This window comes from Amblyraja radiata, chromosome 1, assembly GCF_010909765.2.
Source record: "Amblyraja radiata isolate CabotCenter1 chromosome 1, sAmbRad1.1.pri, whole genome shotgun sequence".
Taxonomy (NCBI): domain Eukaryota; kingdom Metazoa; phylum Chordata; class Chondrichthyes; order Rajiformes; family Rajidae; genus Amblyraja; species Amblyraja radiata.
In genome coordinates, this window is record NC_045956.1 from 1,248,861 (window position 1) to 1,261,455 (window position 12,595).

The 12,595-nt window shown below is 39.0% G+C and overlaps 1 protein-coding gene across 2 annotated transcripts in view; it reads right to left on the reverse strand.

Moving 5' to 3' along the window:
• rnf150 (ring finger protein 150) overlaps nucleotides 1-12,595 on the reverse strand; it is a 63,091-nt gene that overhangs the window by 26,313 nt on the left and 24,183 nt on the right. For both annotated transcript variants that reach the window (XM_033050263.1, XM_033050349.1), the window contains exon 2: nucleotides 4,791-5,041. In XM_033050263.1, the coding sequence (XP_032906154.1) occupies nucleotides 4,791-5,041 (251 nt within the window). The remainder of the gene's footprint in view (nucleotides 1-4,790; nucleotides 5,042-12,595) is intronic.

Here is a 12,595-nt window from a genome sequence, read left to right on the forward strand (position 1 = left end):
TGCACGTGATGCTGGAACCTCCTTGAAAATAGATTACAATGATTTCTCCTTTATTGATTGTTCCCCATTTGTGAGAAAATCTGCGATTTCCTAAATAGCGAGGTTACATTTCTCATGTTCTAATCTGTGGAATCATTTATAGAATCAAATAAAATATGGAAAATAACAACCTATGCTCTGGCCCTTTTCCATTACAACTTCCTTCAAAATACCAGGACCTAGGTCGTCAGATCCTGGGAACCTAGCACCTTAAAGGGCCTGTCCCACTTTCACGACCTAATTCACGACCCTATTTACTCGTGGACATTTTTCATCAGGCTAGAAAAACGCCCTGACCTACTTGATGCCACGAGTACCTACGACTAGCATCACGACCTACCTACAACCTGCCTACGACCTCGTGACGACCATGCTGCGAGTACGAGTCAAGGGCAAACTCAGCAGAGGTCGTGAATTAGGTCGTGAAACAGGGACAGGCACTTTAGTCTAAATAATTCATCCAATGCATTTTTTTAAATTCATGCCAATTTCTTTGATGTCATTTATTCCTGATTTATTTACCCTGCTATTTCTAGGAGGCTGACCAGTTTAGGGAAGATGGTATTCACGGGATTTCCTAGTCAGTATTTGACACGGCACCATACTGACCGTTCCAGATTAAGTGGATAGGAAGTCCAATTGCTGGGTTAATGTTGGGTGGACTATGTGGCTTAATCCAATGCTAATCTCTCTGGACATCTATTTCAATACTGTATCAAAATAGCATAAAATGATCTCTGCTCAAAGCTTCCAATGGCAATACTTGAACCAGAGATCATTCGTATAAATAACTTTCTGCTACAGCAATTTTAAATCTGATCTCTTGATACTGATTTCCCAAATGTAGAAACTAATTTTTACTTATTCATTTTATCAAAAACTCCTCATAATTAAATAAACCTATCCTTTACTGCTTTAGTGGAAACAGTCCCCTTTTAATTACTGTTTTGCATCATTAATATCATCCTGATGAAAATTGATTTAACAACCAGTTTCTTCACATGTACTTCTAGCACGTCAAATGTCACTTTGCAATACCATTCACCTGTCCCAAAAACACGTATCAATGCCTTGTCAATAGGCAACTTCACCCCGTGGCACTGATCTTTTTTGAAAATGGGAAAGCTACTCTTACATTAAGGAAACAAACATTAGTTGGTTACCATCTATGATCTGCATATTTATATTGTGCTATATGGATTGCAGAGACAAATTATTTGTACTTGTACATGATGTCTCTATTTCAATATCCCCAAAAAGCCAGTCATGCTAAAGACAATTAAATATTTCAACCTCTAATTTCTTAATTCATTTTATTCAAGAATGTTTTCTTTTTCATTATTTTTTTAAGTTTCATTCCCATATAATTATGAACTTTAGATTGAATCCACCAACTGATGTCTCTCTCTCCTGCTCGTCTTTTATGGTCCTTTTGCTGTTGCCAGCCAATTCCAAAAATTGTCCTGCCTTGATATGTAAATCAACTATTCTTTTCGAAATGTGAAATATCCCTGGCATTGACATGGAGCGAACATATACTTCCGGCTCTTTAGTCCAAACACTTCCTTTCTTGACTTTTAGCTGCACAATTCTGTACTTCCTCTTACATCTACATCTGAATTTTCCATTTTGGTTTGAATCTGAAGTGCTGTCCTCATCTTTAGATGTTTGGCCTCCAGTTTGCTAGTTTCTATTCTCATCTGGGGCATCATGGGCTGTGAAGAATATTTACACCATTCACAGTAATTCAAATGCATTTTGAAAAATACCAATACAGTTTTCTATTCCGCATTAGTTATTCTCATATTCACATTAAAATACCTTAAAACAATAGTGAAAACACACCTACTTCACATAAATTGGCTTTGTCGTTATTTCTTAAACGACCCTCCATTAATGACCATCATCATAATGCAAAGATTGGCAGGGACATTTTGATCATTTGTTATTCTTTTGAACACTTCAAAAGTTTATTATGATTGGTTAACTAGCTGTATCTTATGTACTTCGAGCATGTCAATGGGACACTCACTTTGCAATGCCATTTAATGTACTGAAAACAGAAATCAATGCCACTCTGCACGTTATTGTACTGTCCAGATTGCAGATATTGAGACTTGCATTTTCTAACCAGCTTAGAATTTAGCATTTCTATACCATCTATTGACTTGCTGATGGAAACATTAGCATCATTCAGTTTGCTTCACTAATTTGTCCGTAGTTTGCCATTAGCCTTGGAATACTACACATGTTGAAGCTGAGTTTTTCTCTTTACCTTGGTGAATAGTAAAGTAATAGATCTTACAAATCATCTATCAGTAATTCCATCGCAGGATATTTGACATTTTGGTATGGTCTTTCAATTAAACCCCATTGGAAGTAACAACAATTATTAACCCGAGAACTTTGACTAACCAGATTTCATCAAGTGTGTGGACACAAGGAACAGTAAATGCTGGTTTACAAAAAAAGACAAAGTGCTGGAGTAACTCAGTGGATCCGGCATATCCTGACCCACTGCGTTACTCCAGCACTTTGTTCTTTTTTCATTTCACCAAGGGTGGCCTGCCTACCGCTCCTATTGCTTGGATTTGCAATTATCCTGCAGTCACTTTATGTATACCCAGAAACAATACATAGCCGGCCAAAAGCTTCTTGGACCAGTACAGCGAGGCCATATGTAGCACAATGGACCAAGGTCACATGTGTAGGCCGTTAGCCCCACCAATAAAATTGCTCAAGATAAAACGCTCAGGAAGCACCAAAACCTTGCTTCCCGATTTGCATCTGTCAAAACTATAATGTTCCTGAATATTAGGGGCATTCAAAATTCTTCAAAAACTAATACAATTAAAAAAGAATCAAGAACTGTAAATAAAAATCACCAAAAACACAGATGAGGTTTAAAGCATTACAGCAAACACATCTACATGGTTTTGGCTTAGCTTTACTTTTCTACCTCCATTTAAATGAATGGGCCCCACAGTCTAGTTTGGCACAGGATCTGCAAGCAGTATCACCCAGGTTATTGCTGGGGAATTCCAGCAAGTTCATACTCAGCTGCTGCTGCGCATTGTTCAGCAGCAAATCTTTGTGACAGATTTCCTGGCAGGAATATATCACCAAGTTTGGATATGCAAACACTTCAAGTCCCAAACTACTAAAATCTAGATCTGTAAGTAAGTGGATTATGTAGTTTCTCATACAACTTCTGTTTGTATTTGTGTGAACAGCAATGTATGTATTGCTTGTAGTTCTATTTCTGATTATTCCATTATCTTTATCAGGACATACACATTAATGTTTATACTTTTTAGAGATAGAATTGGTGATGTTGATCATTAAAATAAATCTTCAAAGGACAGTATTGATCAATGGAAATTGACAGTGGCTCTATTTCATTCAGCTTTGGAAGAGTATCTATAGTTTTTAGATACAATTCTACATATCCTCCATCTATCAATCTGGAATATACTCAATGAATCTCCTTCATTCATTTTGTCAATCTTGTGAAGTAGAAAACTACAGGTCCTGCACACATTTCCAAACGAACTGGGTTCTACAACTGATTAAAAACACATATTTCCCGATTTTGTTACCTGTACTTAATTTTCTTAAACTCACCCGAGTGCCAAAGAATGAAATACTTTGTTAGTTTTGATACTTTGCCAACCATTCTAGGCCAAAGATCTAAAACAGACATTATATCAAACATGCTTTGAAATTCTTAATATTGGTAAGGAGTACTCCATGCATTAATCTGGGTTGGATCTAATCTAGCAAGCCAGTTGTGTTCAACCCACTACGACAAACAATCCATTCTCATGTCATTTTAATTATTTTTAATGTATTACTTTCCATGAAAATGAATTGCACAGGATGAAATATATCTTCATATAAGGCCATGAAGGATAACATTGTATTCATCCCAGCCAAGGGTTAAAATCCAGGCTTGAAATCCATGTTTCAGAGCACATGGGAGCCAAGCCCTTTGCCTGGAATTACAGCTGAACAGATCTATTTATTTTTATTTTTATTGTGGCTTTTCTCTCCTAATGTAAAGTAGAAATAATGAGCTGAAGCCAAATCTTGAGAAAGCCAGATTGCTGGGTGGAATTGGAATGAGTAATGGCTAGCAAGTTATTAGTCAGAAAACATTGAATTTAGTATTCCTCCGCGTGCAGTAGTGTTTTGCTTTGATCGAGTCCATACTTATAAGAAAGTCTGATCAACATATCTTGCTTTCAGGCAGTTGTTCAGAATAACCTAAAGTCATGGATAAATGAACTGATGCTCCCAGTGTAAGTGTAAACTCCCAGGGAAAGCAGCATCCAATTCATACTGAGAAATTAGCTAGGAGCTGGGGTCTAAATATTGGGGGTGGACATTAGCGGACCAGGACAATGCACTTTTAAATCTGTCCTTCAATACCTTCCAGCAACTCAGTTTTCCAAAGGACTAGAAAACCTAATCTGTTAATGCTTATCCCAGCAAAGCAAGTTAAATCAGAGGCCATCAGGCACTACGATATTTGAATAGCCTAACATCCATTAAATGTAGAAGTGTACAGATTGGAGAGAAGGTAGATTAGGTTCAATCATTTTGAAACATTTTAAATCTCGCCCTGTCCTCAATCCAGCTATCTGTGGCAAATAGGATTTAATTCAATAATTATCATTCCAATAAACATTTTTTCTGAATACAAAACAGTAAACTAATCCGTTTAATTCAAAGGGTTAAAATTACCTTACCTGATTCCGGTCTCGAGCATTTGCATATCTGAACCTCTGGATATAGTAGAAGACCAACCAGGCCAGCGAAATGATCATCAGTACAATAAATGATATCGACACAAATACAACTGAGGTACGGCTAACATATTTTTGTAAATTACGTGTTCCAATTGTTATGTGCATCATAATGGTGATATTCCTTTCAAGTAGGCTCATAATCTCGCGTCCTTTTAACTCAGGAATCATAATGGCAACAATTTCTCCTGTACCTGCAAAAACAAAATGAGAAACAATGAAAATTAATTGAGAGTTAAGTTTACAAAATTACTTTTCCTTTCGATCCCGCAAATGATCCATTTTGCAAACTAATTACCAAACACATTATTTGGATTGTGTAGGAAGGAACTACAGATGCTGGTTTACACCGAAGACAGACACAAAAAGCTGAAGTAACTCGGCGTGTCAGATAGCATCTCTGGAGTAAAGTAATAGGTGATGTTTCGGGTCGAGGGAGGAGGTATAGCGACAGGTGTTGCATTTCCTGCTGTTGCATCCCTTCCCACCCAAACAACACCTTCCCCAGGGTTTTTCCTCTGCAACTGCAGGAGATGCAACACCTGTCCCAATACCTCCTCCCTCGACTCTGCAGGGACCCTGACAGTCCTTTCAGGTGAGGCAGAGGTTCACAATCACCTCCTCCAACATAATCTACTGTATCAGCTTTTCTAGGTGTGGACTCCCATATATCGGCAAGACCAAGCGCAGACTGGCCAATCGTTCCGCGAACACCTTCGCTCAGTCCACCTTGGCCCATGCGATCTCCCGGATGCCAAACTCCCCTTCCCATAGTGGGAAGATAATGCAATTCTAATGCAGACAAGAGCAAATTGCTTGACAACGCATACATGCAGCATAACATTTTCTCACCGCAAGCTGAGGACTTGACTCAAAAATGTGTGTAGCAGGAACTCACCATTATTACTGCTGCAAATTCTGTATTAACTTTGCTAATGCAGGAAAATGTCATAAGAGATAGACCACAGCACAGTCTAGTTATATTAAGCTACCTCTATCCTCATTCTTCTAATATGACGTGTCCACCTTGCCTGACGGCAGTTCCTGAGAACTGTTCACAAGTCAGAAATGTGGCTACTTGGGAAATACTAAATAGTTAACCTGATCTGAGACTCGCCTTTTGATATTGCCCCTGTACACAAAAAAACGATCTCACCTTCACTGAATGACTTCATCCAGCTTTCATAGAAAATAGAAACATAGAAAATAGGTGCAGGAGTAGGCCATTCGGCTCTTCGGCCATTCAATATGATCATGGCTGATCATCCAACTCAGTATCCCATACCTGCCTTCTCTCCATACCCCCTGATCCCTATAGCCACAAGGGCCACATCTAACTCACTCTTAAATATAGCCAATGAACTGGCCTCAACTACCTTCTGTGGCAGAGAATTCCACAGATTCACCACTCTCTGTGTAAAAAATGATTTTCTCATCTCGGTCCTAAAAGACTCTTATCCTTAAACTGTGACCCCTAGTTCTGGACTTCCCCAACATCGGGAATAATCTTCCTGCATCTAGCCTGTCCAACACCTTAAGAATTTTGTAAGTTTCTATAAGATCCCCCCTCAATCTTCTAAATTCTAGCGAGTACAAGCCGAGTCTATCCATTCTTTCTTCATATGAAAGTCCTGCCATCCCAGGAATCAGTCTGGTGAACCTTCTCTGTACTCCCTCTATGGCAAGAATGTCTTTCCTCAGATTAGGAGACCAAAACTGTACGCAATACTCCAGGTGTGGTCTCACCAAGACCCTGTACAACTGCAGTAGAACCTCCCTGCTCTTATACTCAAATCCTTTTGCTATGAATGCTAACATACCATTTGCTTTCTTCACTGCCTGCTGCACCTGCATTCCTACTTTCAATGACTGGTGTACCATGACACCCAGGTCTCGTTGCATCTCCCCTTTTCCTAATCGGTCACCATTCAGATAATAGTCTACTTTCCTGTTTTTGCCACCAAAGTGGATAACTTCACATTTATCCACATTATACTGCATCTGCCATGCATTTGCCCACTCACCCAACCTATCCAAGTCACCTTGCAGCCTCCTAGCATCCTCCTCACAGCTAACACTGCCCCCCAGCTTCGTGTCATCCGCAAACTCGGAGATGTTGCATTCAATTACCTCATCCAGATCATTAATATATATTGTAAATAGCTGGGGTCCCAGCACTGAGCCTTGCTGTACCCCACTAGTCACTGCCTGCCATTGTGAAAAGGACCCGTTTACTCCTACTCTTTGCTTCCTGTCTGCCAGCCAGTTCTCTATCCACATCAATACTGAACCCCCAATACCGTGTGCTATAAGTTTGTATACTAATCTCTTATGTGGGACCTTGTCGAAAGCCTTCTGAAAGTCCAGATATAACACATCCACTGGTTCTCCCTTATCCACTCTACTAGTTACATCCTCGAAAAATTCTATAAGATTCGTCAGACATGATTTACCTTTCGTAAATCCATGCTGACTTTGTCCAATGATTTCACCACTTTCCAAATGTGCTGCTATCCCATCTTTAATAACTGACTCCAGAATTTTCCCCACCACCGATGTTAGACTAACTGGTCTGTAATTCCCCGTTTTCTCTCTCCCTCCCTTTTTAAAAAATGGGGTTACATTAGCTACCCTCCAGTCTTCAGGAACCACTCCAGAATCTAAAGAGATTTCACAATTTAAACAAAATGTTCCAACAATTTAAATTAAAAAACAGCTGTCTTTTGCTTCACAGAACTAAATGGCATGTTCAATTGATTGAGAGTGCCTTGATAAATTTAGTCAACCTTTGAATTGAAATGCATGTCCCTGCTTAGTGTCAATTTCACTTAGTGTCACATTTTAATAAGATATTTATGTTGTATTGCCCAATTTCATACTTCTCAAATTTACATATTTGGGTTAAATTATAACTGCCAATTATAGCAGCGTTAAGGAATGGCAGACAGTTAGATTTGGTACATATAAAAATGGGATGGTTAATCCCGATCCAATGTTCCAAGATCATCAATAGAATTTAAATGAATTAACTGTGCAAACCATTTTTTTTAGAGCAAGCAAAAGATTATGTCAATAGTCCTACGAATTTAGAAGTGCCTTTGGCGACAAGAATTCTCCATTTGGATTAGGTTTAGATTCTTTAAACTTTGCATCTATGTTATGCCCAGAAAAAAAGACACCTCAACAATTAGTGCAAAAGTGTAGAGGTGGAGGAAATATATTCTGCCAGACCGCCAATTTTTAAATTCTATCAGGGCTCAGCAATATGAAATTTTCAGTGCTATAAATTGCAAATGTGAAATAATGATGCAAAGAGGGATTTACCAATGTGGTCAGTACAGCTATTTTTAAGAGTTTTTGAATAGTTAAACATAAACATAACAAATACACTCAACTGTGAAGAAACAGGCCTTCTGTTTTATTTTACAAGAAAATGGATAATTGGACATTAAATGCAAATTACTGAAAATCCACAAGCACTAAAGGATTAAAAAGAGCAAATATTCGCCAATTGTATGTTCTAATTCTGGGCTGTGTGTTTTTGAGACTGCCAACAGACCTCGCATATATTGGAATTCCTTGTGAGAATGAGTGTCTCTTTCATGATTCTTCTAGTGTTTGGCATTGTGGATCGTGCCACACCAGTCATTGGGCTTTGTTTACTCCAAAATTCCTTTAATATGCTTTTGCCTCCAGTATGATATTCAATTTATAATAGAGCCACACCTATTAGGATTCTCAAGCTTTATACCACCAAAAGGGTCCAACTTTGAAATGTAATGGCTCAGATTCTGGCCTGATATCATCAATAACCTCAAGATCTTACCCACCATCATCACACAAGGCCAACCAAACTGCTGGGAGATGAAATTGAAGTCTATGAGAATGGGGAGATGGTTGACCTGATTGAAAACCTATCCTGGAAACAAGTCTCAACTTTGAGAGACATATCAATTCCCTCCATGTTACAGATCTCCAGAAGGAAACGACTCTCGCAATCAAAGCCGCAGAAGATCACCTCCTTCAATCTTCAGGATGCATCTACAAAGACTGCCTGGTGCAGAATCAGCCAGATCGTCAAATGAATCATTTGCAAAGCATAAGAGGATTTTTTATTTCATAACTTCATCAGGTTGTAATTTGTAAGTAGATGTTTTACCAAGACTATTAACTCATTTTTAAATTTAAATATTAGCCATAAAGAAAAAAAAAGTCACCAAATATTGGTACCTTATTTTCCATATACTTAAATGTTTTGAATTACAAACTTTCATCTTTCTCAGTATCATATTCATTGGGTAACTCTGGGTTTGACAGAGTAAAGTAGTTGTACCAAGCATAACCTCCCTCATCTGTTTATCAAAACAGGAAAGTGGGCAGCAATAACCAAAATTCACAGTATCTTAAATACTTCAAACAGGCAGAGAACACGATTCTTACATTCTCAAATACAAATAATGATATTAAAATATTCTTAACTATTGACCAGATGCAAGAAAAATGCTATACAGTTCATTAGATCATCCACTAATCAAAACCATTTGTTCAGAATGTCTATATTACTGTCTGTAAAGACATTAAGTTGCATGCACAAAAGAGTGAAGTGTTTATGCAATCTAATAAAATTGTCAACTGGAGGTTGGATAACTAAAAGGCAAGGATAACTCAAATGTATGATCTTCCTTCTTATCTGAAGTGGCAATCAAAATAATGTCATCAATAATAATAATAATAATAAATTTTATTTATGGGCGCCTTTCAAGAGTCTCAAGGACAGCTTACAAAATTTAGCAAATAGAGTAAAAACATGTAAGCGGAATGAAATAAATAGTAAAGACATCACCAGTACACAAATTAAAGACAGAATTCAATCCAAAGACAAAAATCAACTTGCTAAATTTAATGGTAAATGAAATCAACATAACAATACTCTCCCAAGTGAGATTTATACGGTAATGGAAAAAGACTTCTAACAGTATTATAAAAATAAATTACTCATAACACTCAAATTCCCTTGTGTAAAATCATATAACTATATATCCATATAACAATTACAGCACGGAAACAGGCCATCTCGGCCCTGCTAGTCCGTGCCGAACACTTATTCTCCCCTAGTCCCATCTACCTGCACTCAGACCATAACTCTCCATTCCTTTCCCGTTCATATACCTACCCAATTTATTTTTAAATGATAAAATCGAACCTGCCTCCACCACTTCCACTGGAAGCTCATTCCATACAGCTACCACTACCTGAGTAAAGAAGTTCCCCCTCATGTTACCCCTAAACTTCTGTCCCTTAATTCTCAAGTCATGTCCTCTTGTTTGAATCTTCCCTACTCTCAATGGAAAAGGCTTATCCACGTCAACTCTGTCTATCCCTCTCATCATTTTAAAAACCTCTATCAAGTCCCCCCTTAACCTTCTGCGCTCCAAAGAATAAAGACCTAACTTGTTCAACCTTTCTCTGTAACTTAGTTGCTGAAACCCAGGCACCATTCTAGTAAATCTCCTCTGTACTCTCTCTATTTTGTTGACATCTTTCCTATAATTTGACGACCAAAATTGTACACCATACTCCAGAATTGGCCTCACCAATGCCTTGTACAATTTTAACATTACATCCCAACTTCTATCATATCAAATCATATTATTTAGAATCTCTGCGCGATATAAGGTGCTGTTTTTTAGATAATTTGAAATGCTTTCATTGAAACGATACTGAAAAAAATAAAAACAGCCGATGCTACAAATCTGGAATACAAACAAATTGTCGTAATTGGAAAGACCGTTTAGCATGACTTTGTGCTTGGAAGATCATGTTTCACAAATTTGACCAAGCTTTTTCAAGTGACCATGGAGGTCAATGAGGACAGGGAAGTAGACTTGGTCTATGGACTCCAGCAAGGCCTTTGATACGGTTCCACATTGAAGGTTGTTCTAGAAATTGTTGTAGCAGTTGTACAAGACATTTGTGAGGCCACACTTTAAGTTTTGGTCACTCTGCCAGAAGAATACCATTAATCTGCAAAGAGTGCAGAAACGATTTACGATGATGTTGCCACGACTCAAAGGATAGGGGAGATTGGACAGGTTAAGTATTCCTTGCAGCCGAGAGGATGAAAGGCTGAACTTAGAGGTGATCTAAAATTATGAGGCACATACATAGTGTAAATACATACAGTTCCTCCCCTACCCTTATCTCCAAGAATTGGGGAATCTAGAATTAGAGACCATATGTTTAAGATGAGGGGAAAGATATAATAAGAAACAGGACAAATTTTCCACACAGAGGGACAGAGGGTGGTACATGTAATGGATTGTTATCATGTATTGTCTTTCTGCTGACTGGATAGCATGCAACAAAAGCACTTTACTGTACCTCGGTACACGTGACAATAAACTAAACTGAACTGTCAGATTAAGTGGTTGAGACAGAGTAACAAGATGCATACTCCGACAGATCATTTGACGGTGCTCGCAGGTATTGCACCTGCCAAGCTTCGCAGAGAGTACTTCACTCATACGCTGGTGTGCAAGGCCCCATATCGGATGCTAAAAATTCTTTGCACCACCTCGCCCAGGACTCACAGCAACTGGGACCTCAACGCCTGTCATCTCGTCGTCGGTTTCAACATACTAGGAGCATGGAGAACCAGCTGGGAACAGACTTTGCGACCTCCTCAATTCAATGTTGCACCTGAACACCACAGCCCCACCCAGCTCGGACCTGCCCCGCAAAGAGTGGGTCGCCCTGAATCGGCTCCATACAGTCAGTTCAACGCCAGCATACATCGCTGGGGGCTGTGTTCATCAGCAGCCTGCATGTGTGGAGCAGACCAGCAAAAAGCGCAGCACGTCATTTTCGAGAGCGCTGTCCTCTACATCCCTGGTGGAGGGGTAGACCTCACAGCCCTCGACAACAGCACATTATAACCATATAACAATTACAGCACGGAAACAGGCCATCTCGACCCTTCTAGTCCGTGCCGAACACATAATCTCCCCTAGTCCCATATACCTGCGCTCAGACCATAACCCTCCATTCCTTTCCCATCCATATAACTATCCAATTTATTTTTAAATGATAAAAACGAACCTGCCTCCACCACCTTCACTGGAAGCTCATTCCACACAGCTACCACTCTCTGAGTAAAGAAGTTCCCCCTCATGTTACCCCTAAACTTCAGTCCCTTAATTCTCAAGTCATGTCCCCTTGTTTGAATCTTCCCTACTCTCAGTGGGAAAAGCTTTTCCACGTCAACTCTGTCTATACCTCTCATCATTTAAAAAACCTCTATCAAGTCCCCCCTTAACCTTCTGCGCTCCAAAGAATAAAGCCCTAACTTGTTCAACCTTTCTCTGTAACTTAGTTGCTGAAACCCAGGCAACATTCTAGTAAATCTCCTCTGTACTCTCTCTATTTTGTTGACATCCTTCCTATAATTAGGCGACCAAAATTGTACACCATACTCCAGAATTGGCCTCACCAATGCCTTGTACAATTTTAACATTACATCCCAACTTCTATACTCAATGCTCTGATTTATAAAGGCCAGCACACCAAAAGCTTTCTTTACCACCCTATCTACATGAGATTCCACTTTCATGGAACTGTGCAGTTATTCCCAGATCCCTCTGTTCACCTACATTCTTCAATTCCCTACCATTTACCATGTACGTCCTATTTTGATTTGTCCTGCCAAGATGTAGCACCTCACACTTATCAGCATTAAACTCCATCTGCCA